The sequence below is a fragment of the Triticum aestivum genome, chromosome 7B, assembly GCF_018294505.1.
Source record: "Triticum aestivum cultivar Chinese Spring chromosome 7B, IWGSC CS RefSeq v2.1, whole genome shotgun sequence".
Classification (NCBI taxonomy): Eukaryota; Viridiplantae; Streptophyta; class Magnoliopsida; order Poales; family Poaceae; genus Triticum; species Triticum aestivum.
In genome coordinates this window covers 6,357,577-6,371,566 of record NC_057813.1, presented here as the reverse complement: position 1 = coordinate 6,371,566, position 13,990 = coordinate 6,357,577, and the positions used below count along the sequence as shown (strand labels likewise).

The 13,990-nt window shown below is 47.1% G+C and overlaps 1 protein-coding gene across 1 annotated transcript; it reads left to right on the top strand.

Annotated features, from left to right (window-relative positions):
• Window positions 1-12,241: 12,241 nt before the first annotated feature.
• On the top strand, window positions 12,242-13,736 carry LOC123160489 (uncharacterized). Its single transcript, XM_044578299.1, has 2 exons — window positions 12,242-12,445; window positions 12,538-13,736. Exons 1-2 carry the CDS (start codon window positions 12,293-12,295, stop codon window positions 13,225-13,227), a joined length of 843 nt encoding a protein of 280 aa, XP_044434234.1. The 5' UTR covers window positions 12,242-12,292; the 3' UTR covers window positions 13,228-13,736.
• The last annotated feature ends 254 nt before the right edge of the window (window positions 13,737-13,990 follow it).

The window sequence follows — 13,990 nt, the reverse complement described above, 5'->3', positions numbered from 1 at the left end:
TAGGGGGGGCGGCGGCCTAGGGGAGGTTTCCCTCCCCCCCAAGGCACCTAGGGGTGCCTTCCACCACTAGGACTCCTCCTAGGGGGAAACCCTAGGCGCATGGGCCTATAGGGGCTGGTTCCCTTGGCCCATGAAGGCCAAGGCGCACCCCCTACAGCCCATGTGGCCCCCCGGGACAGGTGGCCCCATCCGGTGGGCCCCCGGGACCCCTCCGGTGGTCCCGGTACAATACCGATAACACCGAAACTTGTCCCGATGCCCGAAACTACACTTCCTCTATATAATTCTTTACCTCCGGACCATTCCGGAACTCCTCGTGACGTCCGGGATCTCATCCGGGACTCCGAACAACATTCGGGTTTCTGCATATACATATCTTCATAACCCTAGCGTCACCGAACCTTAAGTGTGTAGACCCTACGGGTTCGGGAGACAAGCAGACATGACCGAGACGACTCTCCGGTCAATAACCAACAGCGGGATCTGGATACCCATGTTGGCTCCCACATGCTCCACGATGATCTCATCGGATGAACCACGATGTCGAGGATTCAATCAACCCCGTACGCAATTCCCTTTGTCAATCGATATGTTACTTGCCCGAGATTCGATCGTCGGTATCCCAATACCTCGTTCAATCTCGTTACCGGCAAGTCACTTTACTCGTACCGTAATGCATGATCCCGTGACCAGACACTTGGTCACTTTGAGCTCATTATGATGATGCATTACCGAGTGGGCCCAGTGATACCTCTCCGTCATACGGAGTGACAAATCCCAGTCTTGATCCATGTCACCCAACAGATACTTTCGGAGATACCCGTAGTCTACCTTTATAGTCACCCAGTTACGTTGTGACGTTTGGCATACCCAAAGCACTCCTACGATATCCGGGAGTTACACGATCTCATGGTCTAAGGAAAAGATACTTTGACATTGGAAAACTCTAGCAAACGAACTATACGATCTTGTGCTATGTTTAGGATTGGGTCTTGTCCATCACATCATTCTCCTAATGATGTGATCTCGTTATCAATGACATCCAATGTCCATAGTCAGGAAACCATGACTATCTGTTGATCAACGAGCTAGTCAACTAGAGGCTCACTAGGGACATGTTGGTGTCTGTTATTCACACATGTATTACGATTTCCGGATAACACAATTATAGCATGAATAAAGACAATTATCATGAACGAGGAAATATAATAATAATGCTTTTATTATTGCCTCTAGGGCATATTTCCAACAATCACTCCTTAGCCTTGGTATGGTTTCTGGATCGATCACCTTCTGAGATATTGCATTGAGGAATGCACATAGCTTCACAATGGCTAATCGGACGTTTTCCGGTAGAAGCCCCCTCAATGCAACCGGAAGCAGTTGCGTCATAATCACGTGGCAGTCATGAGACTTTAGGTTCTGAAACTTTTTCTCTGCCATATTTATTATTCCTTTTATATTCGACGAGAAGCCAGTCGGGACCTTCATACTAAGCAGGCATTCAAAGAAGATTTCCTTCTCTTCTTTGGTAAGAGCATAGCTGGCAGGACCTTCATACTGCTTTGGAGGCATGCCGTCTTTTTCGTGCAAACGTTGCAGGTCCTCTCGTGCCTCAGCTGTATCTTTTGTCTTCCCATACACGCCCAAGAAGCCTAGCAGGTTCACGCAAAGGTTCTTCGTCACGTGCATCACGTCGATCGAAGAGCGGACCTCTAGGTCTTCCCAGTAGGGTAGGTCCCAAAATATAGATTTCTTCTTCCACATGGGTGCGTGTCCCTCAGCGTCACTCGGAACAGCTAGTCCGCCGGGACCCTGTTCAAAGATTACGTGTAAATCATTGACCATAGCAAGTACGTGATCACCGGTACGCATGGCGGGCTTCTTCCGGTGATCTGCCTCGCCTTTGAAATGCTTGCCTTTCTTTCGACATTGATGGTTGGTCGGAAGAAATCGACGATGGCCCAGGTACACATTCTTCCTGCAGCTTGCCAGGTATATACTATCGGTGTCAAGTAAACAGTGCGTGCATGCGTGGTATCCCTTGTTTGTCTGTCCTGAAAGGTTACTGAGAGCGGGCCAATCGTTGATGGTCACGAACAGCAACACCTTTAGGTTAAATTCCTCCTGTTTGTGCTCATCCCACGTACGTACACCGTTTCCATTCCACAGCTGTAAAAGTTCTTCAACTAATGGCCTTAGGTACACATCAATGTCATTGCCGGGTTGCTTAGGGCCTTGGATGAGAACTGGCATCATAATGAACTTCCGCTTCATGCACATCCAAGGAGGAAGATTATACATACATAGAGTCACGGGCCAGGTGCTGTGATTGCTGCTCTGCTCCCCGAAAGGATTAATGCCGTCCGCGCTTAAAGCAAACCATACGTTCCTTGGCTCACTTGCAAACTCATCCCAGTACTTTCTCTCGATTTTTCTCCACTGCGACCCGTCAGCGGGTGCTCTCAACTTCCCGTCTTTCTTACGGTCCTCACTGTGCCATCGCATCAACTTGGCATGCTCTCCGTTTCTGAACAGACGTTTCAACCGTGGTATTATAGGAGCATACCACATCACCTTCGCAGGAACCCTCTTCCTGGGGGGCTCGCCGTCAACATCACCAGGGTCATCTCGTCTGATCTTATACCGTAATGCACCGCATACCGGGTATGCGTTCAGATCCTTGTACGCACCGCGGTAGAGGATGCAGTCATTAGGGCATGCATGTATCTTCTGCACCTCCAATCCTAGAGGGCATACGACCTTCTTTGCTGCGTATGTACTGTCGGGCAATTCGTTATCCTTTGGAAGCTTCTTCTTCAATATTTTAAGTAGCTTCTCAAATCCTTTATCAGGCACAGCATTCTCTGCCTTCCACTGCAGCAATTCTAGTACGGTACCGAGCTTTGTGTTGCCATCTTCGCAATTGGGGTACAACCCTTTTTTGTGGTCCTCTAGCATGCGATCGAACTTCAACTTCTCCTTTTGACTTTTGCATTGCGTCCTTGCATCGACAATGACCCGGCGGAGATCATCATGATCGGGCACATCGTTTGGTTCCTCTTGATCTTCAGCAGCTTCTCCCGTTGCAGCATCATCGTGCACATCGTCTGGTTCCTCTTGATCTTCTGGAGCATCACCGTATTCAGGGGGCACATAGTTGTCATCGTACTCTTCTTCTTCGCCGTCTTCCATCATAACCCCTATTTCTCCGTGCCTCGTCCAAACATTATAGTGTGGCATGAAATCCTTGTAAAGCAGGTGGGTGTGGAGGATTTTCCGGTCAGAGTAAGACTTCGTATTCCCACATATAGGGCATGGACAACACATAAAACCATTCTGCTTGTTTGCCTCAGCCACTTCGAGAAAATTATGCACGCCCTTAATGTACTCGGAGGCGTGTCTTGAACCGTACATCCATTGCCGGTTCATCTGTGTGCATTATATATAATTAAGTGTGTCAAAAATCATTAGAGAACATCATGAATAGATAATTAATTAAGTGACCAAATTAATAGAAGTTCATCATCACATTAAAACCAAAGTACATACATAGTTCTCATCTAACAACATAAAGCTCTGCAGAGCATCTAAATTAATTAAACCATACACTGAAACTATGTAAAACATTTCAATGCGAAAACAAATGCGATCATAATCGCAACCAATGTAACAACTGATCCAACGGCATAATGATACCAAGCCTTGGTATGAATGGCATATTTTCTAATCTTTCTAATCTTCAAGCGCATTGCATCCATCTTGATCTTGTGATCATCGATGACATCCGCAACATGCAACTCCAACATCATCTTCTCCTCCTCAATTTTTCTAATTTTTTCCTTCAACAAATTCTTTTCTTCTTCAACTAAATTTAACCTCTCGACAATAGGGTCGGTTGGAATTTCCGGTTCAACAACCTCCTAGATGAATAAAATCTATGTCACGTTGGTCGGCATAATTGTCATAAACAATAAATGAACCAATAGTTATGAAAAGATAATATATACCACATCCGAATCATAGACAGGACGAGGGCCGACGGGGGCGGATACCAAAACCATCGCACTATATAAGATGCAATAATAAAAGTAAGAAAATTATACAAGTATATATCTATCTAAACATACAAATAAGAATATTTTTCCTTTCAGAAAGAAGATAAGAACAAGAGGCTCACCACGGTGGTGCCGGCGATGAGATCGGTGCGGGTGATCGACGATGTTGAAGACGGGGACGGGGCGTGACGGACCGCTAAACCTAGACAAATATGGAGGAAAATGGAGCTTGGCGATCGAGCTTGGAGAGGAGAAACCTTAAGTAGTGTGGCTCGGGCATTCCATCGAACACCTTGTGTGCATATGAGGTGAGCTAGAGCACCACCAAGCCCTCTCCCCCTCGGCCAGAAAAAACAGAGCAGTGTGCTCTGCTCTTGCGCGAGGGGGTATATATAGGCACCACCATTGGTCCCGGTTGGTCGCATGAACCGGGACTAAAGGTTTGCCTTTGGTCCCGGTTCGTGCCACAAACCGGGACCAATGGTGGTGGGCCAGGAGCGAGGCCCATTGGTCCCGGTTCATCCCACCAACCGGGACCAAAAGGTCCAGACGAACCGGGACCAATGGCCCACGTGGCCCGGCCGGCCCCCGGGGCTCATGAACCGGGTCCGATGCCCCCATTGGTCCCGGTTCTGGATTGAACCGGGACTAATGGGCTGGACCGGCCTGGACCATTGCCCCCTTTTCTACTAGTGTGCGTGCTCCCAACCCGGAGTACGTCAACTGGTACCGCCAGGACCAGATCGTCCTTAGCTATCTCCTTGCCTCTCTCTCCGATGAAGTCCTGCAGCAGGTGCATCGGTTTGACACCTCTCACGCCATCTAGGTGCATGTCGAGGAGATGTACAACATCCATTGTCGTGCTAGCATCGTCCAGATCAAACTGGACATGGTGGTCATCAAGAAGGGAAATCTCTCTACGGCGGGCTACTTCGCCAAAATCCGCGCCAACGCCGATCAGCTTGCTGCCGTCGGCCGTGCCATGCGTGATGAGGACATCATCACCGCCGTCATCACCGGCCTCGACAGCGACTACAAGCCACTCATCACCGCTGCCACAACCTGTCTTGATGGCATGTCTCTTGGTGAGTTTTACTCCCATGCCATCGCCTTCGAACGCCGACGTGAGTACAACGCCGTCCGTGTTCATCTTCACCCCAGTGGCTCCTCTATCAACTACGTCGCCTAGGACACGAACGACAACAACAACAACAACACCAACCGAAGCAAGGGCAACTAAGGCGGCAAGGGACAAGGCAACTCCGGTGATCGTGGCGGCTACAACAACAATTCTCATGGTGGTGATCGTGGGAATCGTGGCGGTGGCGGCGCGCACCAGCAAGGTGACTTCGATGGCAACCGCGGTGGTAATCGCGGCAACTACGGCGATCGTGGTGACAGCCGTGTCCAGTGTCAGCTCTGCCGCGGCCCTGGGCACTACGTCTGGGAGTGCGGCCAGCTCTACAACCATGCCTTCTAGCCCTAACAGTCCAAGATGGCTGGTCTTGCTGCTGCCTCTCCTCCGTCTATCCTAGGTGATCTCGCCTGGTTCACCGACACGGGGGCCACTGACCACATCACCGACGATCTGGATCACCTCACGGTCCGGGAGAAGTACTCAGGGAGGGATCACATCCACACAGCTGACGGCTCAGGTTTGCCAATAGCTCATTGTGGTCATGCAATTCTTCCCACTCCTTTGCAAATCTTAAACTTCGTAATATCTTGCATGTCCCTAATGCCGACAAGAACCTTGTTTCTGTCAATCGTCTTGCCATTGATAATCATGCTTATCTAAAGTATTACCCTACTCATTTTCTTATGAAGGATTTGACCACCAAGAGGGTTCTACTTCAAGGCAGATGTGAAAATGGGCTCTATCCCATTCGGCCATCACCTTATCGTGCTTTGTCTTCGGTTAGGCTATTAGCTGAAGATTGGCATGCAAGACTTGGCCATCCATCTACTCAAGTTGTCCAACATGTTTTATCATCAAATAAACTAGCTTCTTCTAGTCGGTCCACGACCCATGTGTGTAATGCATGTCAACAAGGCAAAGCACACCAGCTACCCTTTCCTAGATCATCTAGTGTTTCTTCCTTTCCTCTACAACTTATTTTTTCAGATGTGCGGGGACCTGCCAAAACTTCTTCTGGTGGATTCCAGTACTATGTCTCATTCATTGATGATTATAGTAAGTTTGTTGGATTTATCTCCTCAAGCGCATGTGATGTGTTTGATGTTTTTCATGACTTTCTTGCTCATGTTGAACGTCTCTTGTCTCTCAAAATCCTATGTGTTCAATCTGACTAGGGTGGTGAGTACAAAAAACTTAGCAACACTTTCTTTTCGCCAACTTGGTATTATGCATCACGTTTCTTGCCCACACACACATCAACAGAACGGTTCTGCAGAGAGGAAACACCGTCACATTGTTGACATGGGGTTGTCCTATTATCACATGCGTCTATGCCACTCAGGTTCTGGGATGAGGCGTATCTCTCGGCCTGTTATCTCATTAACCGACTCCCTAGTCGTGTTATTGGCAATTCAAGTCCAATGAAAAAATTGTTCCACACTACAACCTACTATAAATCTCTCTGTACGTTTGGTTGTGCCTGTTGGCCAAACTTGTGTCCCTACAACACACACAAACTTGCTTTTCAATCACAACAGTGCGTGTTTGTTGGGTATAGCATTCGTCACAAGGGGTATAAGTGCTTACACTTGCCCACCGCTTGTGTGTACATTTCACGCGACCTCATGTTCGACGAAAAGGTTTTTCCATTTGCTCATACTACCACCTCTCCCATACCACCTCGGGTTGCAGAACGCGCCATACTTTTATTTCCGCATGACCACATGAACTATGGTACCCCTATTTGGTGTGCTAATTAATCTGGATGCAGGATCTCCCATGGCGCAGATGATCCCAGGAGAACTCACCGCGGGATCCCAGGAGGATCCTGGCCTCAGATCTGATGCTGATCCGGCCTTGAATCACATGTTGTCTGTTGACAACAACGCACCCTCTCCCGTGCCAGGCGGTTGTGGCCCGCCGGTCTCCTCATTGGGCCGCATGGCGCCCACAGATGGGCTGGTCTCCTCCCCGCCCATGACCTCAGCTCCACCCATGCCAGTGGCGGGGCCCATGCCTGGTCTGGTCGCCCCCCAACCCGACCCGCCATGGACCGAGCCCCACGTGGCTGCTGCTCCATCCGTGGGACGGGCCTCGGCTGCGCACCCGGCCACTTCGCCTGCTTGTGGCTCAGGATCCCAGGAGGATCTCGGTCCCTCTGGTCCTGTTGCTATTGCAGGATCCCAGGAGGATCTCCCTGCTGCAACCGGTGTGTGTCCCCCACCGGGATCTTCTGCTCTGCCCGAATCTGCTGCTCCGCTGAGCCACACCATGGTGACACGTACGCGCGACAACACCCGCAAGGCCATGCAACGTATTGACGGTACGATCACCTATCATATGTCTTGTCATGCATTTCTAGCCTCGCAGGAAGCCACTGATCATCGTGAGGCCATCACCTCTCCAGCGCGGCGTGCGGCCATGCAACTTGAGCTTGATGCACTTCATCGTAATGACACTTGGTCCTTGGTACCACCTCCGGCTCATGAGGGCCATAAAGAGGTTTGAGTCTCTAAATATTATGGATGTGGCGCACCGGGTCGCCCTTCTCCAACTGCAATGGTTGTTCCGCCAACAGGGACCAGAGATGTAGGAGAGTAACGATGATGCAGCTACAACAATAGGAAGGTGGAAAATTGATAGCGTCTACAAAATTATAACTTGTTTTCTCGGGAAATACATTATCACTACTAGCAAGTTGCTTAATACATGCGTAGGCTACTTCATAGCATCAAATTGGAGAATTCTAATATGACATTCCGGCGAAGGAGCACTACCCCATTGAATGTGATGTTCAACAAATTAATGCTGGTAAGATAGAGGAGATCATGCCCCCCCCCCCCCCCCCTGCTGTGAAGGAGAAATTAAAACAATGTGATATCTGAGCCTTCATGTGAACCTAGAATGTGGCTTGACGTGTTTGTGGCTACTTTTAGCACTCCCTGGTCTTGTATTGGTTGTCGGAGTCCAAAAATCGATTGTCTTTTCTACTGCGTTCCTTTCGAATTTCTTGAACGAACCTCTGTGTGGTTTCTTCAATAGAAATTGGGGTACATGCCCTTGTTATAAAACATCGCTATTCCATGAATTATATCTTGATTATGTCATATATCTTCCAGTATAGTGCTTCACCATCTACCCGTAGCCCTGCCTTTTCTATTGGTGCTTCCACCATCGCCACAGCTAGGTGTGGCGCGACACTCTTTTCACTCTTGGTCATCATGGTGGGGCCGCCATGCCAGCCAGCACAACCACGAGTTGCCAGTCACCCGAGGATTAACGAAGGGCTTGAGAGATCTAGCCAAATCTAGGATTTACGATGTCACACTTAACCATATGATCACCCATAACTTGTCTAAAGTAATTCGATAAACTATACCCATGTGTTGGCATGCTTAAGAAAATCTTGCCATACTAACTTCGTTAAAAAATATAGTGTTTTTGTGTTCTTCCCTTTATGTCTTTGTGTTCGAGCCACATTACATTCTCTTGCATGAGCTTTTGATAGGACCCATCTCGAAAGTCCGATTCCAGCAGTTGCCTCCCTGCTTCATGCATCGACTTTATTTGAGTGGGCAAACTCGGGACCTCCTCCCCAGCGCCTTAAGCACTAGATAGCTAAGCGACCCTCATGTGTGGCTAGCGTGAGGCATAGCCCAAATAAGTATCGAACGGCCCGGTCGCTGGGTTGCACTAGCGAGCTAAAAAGACCATGTAGAAAAACCAGTCATTGTCGGTTCAGAAAAATCCGAGTTCTGCTCTTTTATAGGTAATAAAATGCGTATATTTAAAAAGTGTTCACACATATTTTAAAAGTTCATGAATTTCAATACCGCTTCTAAATTTCAATAAAAAGTCATGAATTATACTTTTTTTCATGAATTTGAAACTTTTTATAAATTTGAAAAGTTTCACGAGTTTGAAAATAGTATGAGAATCTGAAACTTTTCATAAATTTGAAAAGTTTCATGAGTTTGAAATAACTCATGAATTTGAAAAAGTTAAACAATTTAGAAGTTATTCATGAGGTTCAAAATTTGTTTAAAGAAAGAAAACAAACATAAAGGAAAAATAAATGAAAAAGCGAAAAAAACCAGAAGAAAACCCATTAAGGCACGGAAAGAAATAAAGGGAAAAACGAACCCAAAGCATCTAGAATCTTTTCAAAACCGAAACTAGCAAAAGGGTTAGAATGGTTGCCTCAACAGGGGAACGCACATGAGCAATGCGTACAAATTTGAAGTAATTGATGGCTCTATGCTAAGGATAATCATAGTGGAGAGTAACTTAGTTTAGTATCATGCATATAACACTAATCTATATTACTACCTTTATAGTGCAAAGTATCATGGAAGTGCTATCATAGATGGTTGCATTTATCAGGTTGTAGACTCATTTTGCCTTCAACTATTTTATGTTATGCTAACATGTTATGTTACCATAAACATCTCTCTTCTCATTAACTAGTTGCACGCAAGCAAACATGCCTTGGTGTGCATCATGTTACTAGCTAAGGGCCTGTTTGGTTGCAAATAAGTCACCAACTTATAAGTCGAAAAGTGAAAAAAGTGACTTATTTTGCCAAACAGACCCAACTTATAAGTCACCCCAACTTATAAGTCATAAGTTGCTCCGCCCCAACTTAAAACTTATAAGTCACCCCTTTTGCGTGGGTCCCACCACCTGCATGATGTGGATTGGGTGGGAAGGTGTGGTCACATGACTTATAAGTCAGGTGACAACCAAACGAACGTGACTTATAAGTCATTGGTTTTAAGTCACCTGACTTAAAGTCAGATGACTTATTGGAACCAAACAGGCCCTAAGATACTTCCCCTACAGTCAGCCTAAACGTCGAATAAAAAAATGCTAGCTACCATGTAATCTGTGCCTCAACTTAGGCCGAGCGCGCGAGCTGTCGTGTCGTTGGGCCTGGCCCATGTGTTGAGTCCTTCATCTGACTATCGTGAGGTGATGACATAGAGAAGTGGGATTTCCTATTTGGCGCATATGCGCCCGCTAGCGAACCGGCGCCTGAAGCGCTCGCGCGATGGGCCGGCCCAATAGCTTTTTTCCTTCTGTGTTTTAATCAGCAAAAATAGTTGTGTTAGCTGAGATTCGAACAAGGTACCTCGCGCACGCAGTACCGCAGGCGCAACCAGCACGCCAACACACCACATATGTTTAGAACAAACTTTTACTTTCTTTTACCTTTTTCCCGTTTACCTTTTTCTGTTTTTTCGTTTTTCTTCTTCCGAGTTCGATGAACTTTTTTTTTCAAATCGATGAACTTTTTTCAGATTTGTGAACTTTTTTTCAAATTCGATGAACTTTTATTCAAATCCGATGAAATTTTTTCGAATTTGATGAACTGTTTTCAAAACGGATGAACTTTTTTTCAAAATTCGATGAACTTTTTTCAAAATTTGATGAACTTTTTTTTTCAAATTTGATGAACTGTATTCAAAAATCGATGAACTTTTTCAAATCTAGTGAACTATTTTCAAATTCAATGAACTTTTTTCAAAATTTGATGAACATTTTTCAGTTCTATGTGAACTATTTTTTAAAATTGATGAACTTTTTCAAAATAACTGAACGTTTCTTGAATAGGGCAACGTTTCTTGTATGTTCATGAACTTTTTCTGAAATATGTAAAGTTTCTTTTTCTTTAAAGAAAATCATGTATGAGCAGCTACTATAGTTGTTAAAGATTAAGCGATGGATTTTATCAGTTGCAAGTACATAGCCTAGTGGTTGGCCGATAACTTGTAGGATGCGGGTTCGTCCCAACACGAGCGGATTTTTCCTAGGATTTTTTTGCTGCTGCTGCTTGTTCGTGGGCCGGCCCAGCGCGGGGCGCTGCAGGCGCCAGGAGCGCGAACGGGCGCCTGCAGCGCCGTATAGGAGCTCCCTAGAGAAGCGCCCAAAATAAACTTGGGAGCCCTATGTGACGCTCTCTACGTCCAATTGGTTATGTTTCACACATGCGCCCTACAACTAGGTCGGCCCATCTAGCATATTGTGACCCGGTTTTTGTAGCGAGCTGGCTACTGTAGCGGCTCTGGTTACGGTTGTGACCCTTTTTCATTTGGTTTTTGAAAATAATAAAAACGTATATTTTTTAAAATTTTGATTGGTTGAAAACACATTTTTTTGAAATAATGAACATTACAGAAAATGAAAACATTTTTAACAAATGACCTTTTAAGGAAACACAAATAATTTTTGATTTTGTGAAGATACTTTTAAATCATGGATTTTTTTAAAAGCAAGTTTTTTTCTAATTTCAAATTAAAAAACCATATACTTAAAAAGTGAACTTTGCCAATATTTTGACCAATTTTTAACACAAAAATTTGTTTTCAAATTTACGTTTTTTTATAAAACGAGTAAACTTTGTTGAAAGTGGACCTTTTTTGAAAGCATGATTTTTTTCCAAATTTTCGAATATTGTTTCAAAATCCCATTTTGAATTTTTATTTTTAAAAATCAAAATGAAAAGAAAAACCCGAAATAAACCTGTAAAGAAGAAATAGGAAAAGGAATATAAACGGCTCGACTTCGCGCGGCCCAGTAGCTTCCGATAAGAGCCCGTCTCCGAATCCCGACCCGGCCCAGTAGCTGCATCCACCGCTCCAAACCCTGGCTGATACCCTTTCTCTTCTCTCGCTCCGGCCAGCGCCGCCACCAGCCCCGGCGTCTCCTCCACCATCTCTCGGCGCCAACGCACATTCCTCTCATCTCTCTCCCACATGGAGCCGATCAAACCCACGGCCACCCCATCAAGCAAGGCCCTTCTCCAACACGAACCCGCCGACGGCGGAGATGCCGCGAGCGGCACCATCGGCGGCCTCCCTTTCCACCTCACGGAGAAGATCCTCTCCTGCATCAGCCCGCTCGAGTCGGTGCGCCTCTCCGCCGTCTGCAGGTCCTGGGCGGCGACCATCTCCGAGCGGCTAGCGACACCCACCCCGCACCTGTTCGCCCTCGAGGTCCTCCACGAGCACCCCCGCGCGGGGCGATCTTCTCCGTGCCGGCCGATGACAACGAGGAGGACTTGAAGGCGCCGGTCATCCCGGCCCGGCTGCCGGCCATGGGCAGGCACGCGGAATGTTTCCAGCTGTGTGGCGCCTCTTCCAGCGGCAGCCTCTCTTTCGTGAACGGCAGCCTTGTCCTCCTCTTCAACCCCGTCACCGGCGCGTCCCGGAGCATCGAGATTCCCCCAATCTGTCGGACTGGACCTAGGGTGAGTGAAAAGTTACAGGAGGTCGATTGATTTCTTTTTGTTCCGGTAACTTGCGTCCTGTCGATCATCTGACTGAGAACTCTGTCCGCTAGTTTTGCACTGGCGCCGAGGCGTTCTTCATTAGCAAGTTTCCTAAGGGCGTGTCTCTCTGGTGGTGGTGCTCGGACGAGTGGAGCGAGCGGAAGCTGCTTCTGCCTGAAGGGTTCGAAATCTACCATGCCATTGCTCTGTCGGCCTACAGCGACGGTGTCTTGTATGCGCTGGAATTCTCCGGTTTGGTGTACACCATGGATACCCGCATGCCGCTGCCTTGGGGCCTCACGAGGCTCCGTGCGCCAAGCATTCTCGAGCAGTACTCCCCGATCGTTGGGTACCCCTATATTCGGAATTGCCACCTGCTCGAGTCAGAAGGCGATGTCATGTTTGTCGGTCCAGTGTTCGCAACAAAAGATCCCGGATGCCCCAAATCCATCCGTGGCTTCGAGGTGTACAGGCTGGACGTTGATGGGGCACGGTGGGTGAAAGTGGAGAGGCTCGCCGGCGAACGGGCGCTTTTCCTGAGCGATCAATCATCGTTTGTGGTGCATGCTTCAGAGACGCCGGGTTGCAGGAGCAACTGCATCTACTTTGTGGGTGATCTTGACGAATCCTCATTCAGCACTTGGGGCATCTACTCAATGGAGGAGCGGAAGGTGCTGTTTCAGCGCCCCGTCGGTGGTTCGCCGGGAATGTACAAAGCTGCCCGGTGGTTCTTCCCTGGTTTTGTGATGCCACTTGCGTGACAATGTACAAACTTGGGACAAAGGAGAAAAATCAATGGCCTTTAGGTATAATCTGGTTCATCATATTATGAGAATGCAGTAGCAGTTCTTTAAATGTTACCACGGACTGCTCCTTTTATGCTGATAGAAGGAGAGGAGGATGGCGAGCAACTGTGAGAAATGGAGACGGCGAGGTATTGCTATGACGTGATAGTAAGGCCTATAAACCTCCAAGTGCTACTATGCAGCCCATGTGATGGTCTCTGTGGCATACCTGAAGGTTGCGGTTCAGTTTGGCATGGCTCAAATTATTCTAGGATCTCATTCTCAGAAACTGTACAAAGCGCTGTTTGTGAAATTTCAGACAGTCTGATGAAGTTTATGGATTGTATTGTACTCATAATACAGTTGCGCATGAACTCGCTAAGTTTGATGCTCCTTTGGGTTTCTCAGATGTATTACTGGGGATTTCCCTTAGTTTGTGTGTGATATGGTGAGCGAAGTTTATGTTGCATCGTCGATGAGATATAATACCTCTGAATGAAGTAGAATTTATTGTGTCTGTGTGGTGTCCTTCAATTTTGTCATGCATTGAACTTGTAGATGGAGCTGGTTTGCCCGACAAAGGGCGCCATCCAATGTTGAACCCCAAACGTTCGTGGATGCATCCGTCGTTCAAATTCCCCTAAATTGGTACCAGTTTTGGGAGATCCGCCGCGACATTTGGTTGCTCGCTCGTTGGGATATTCTGCCCCGATCCCCTTCCTTTTCCCGGGAGAGAGAT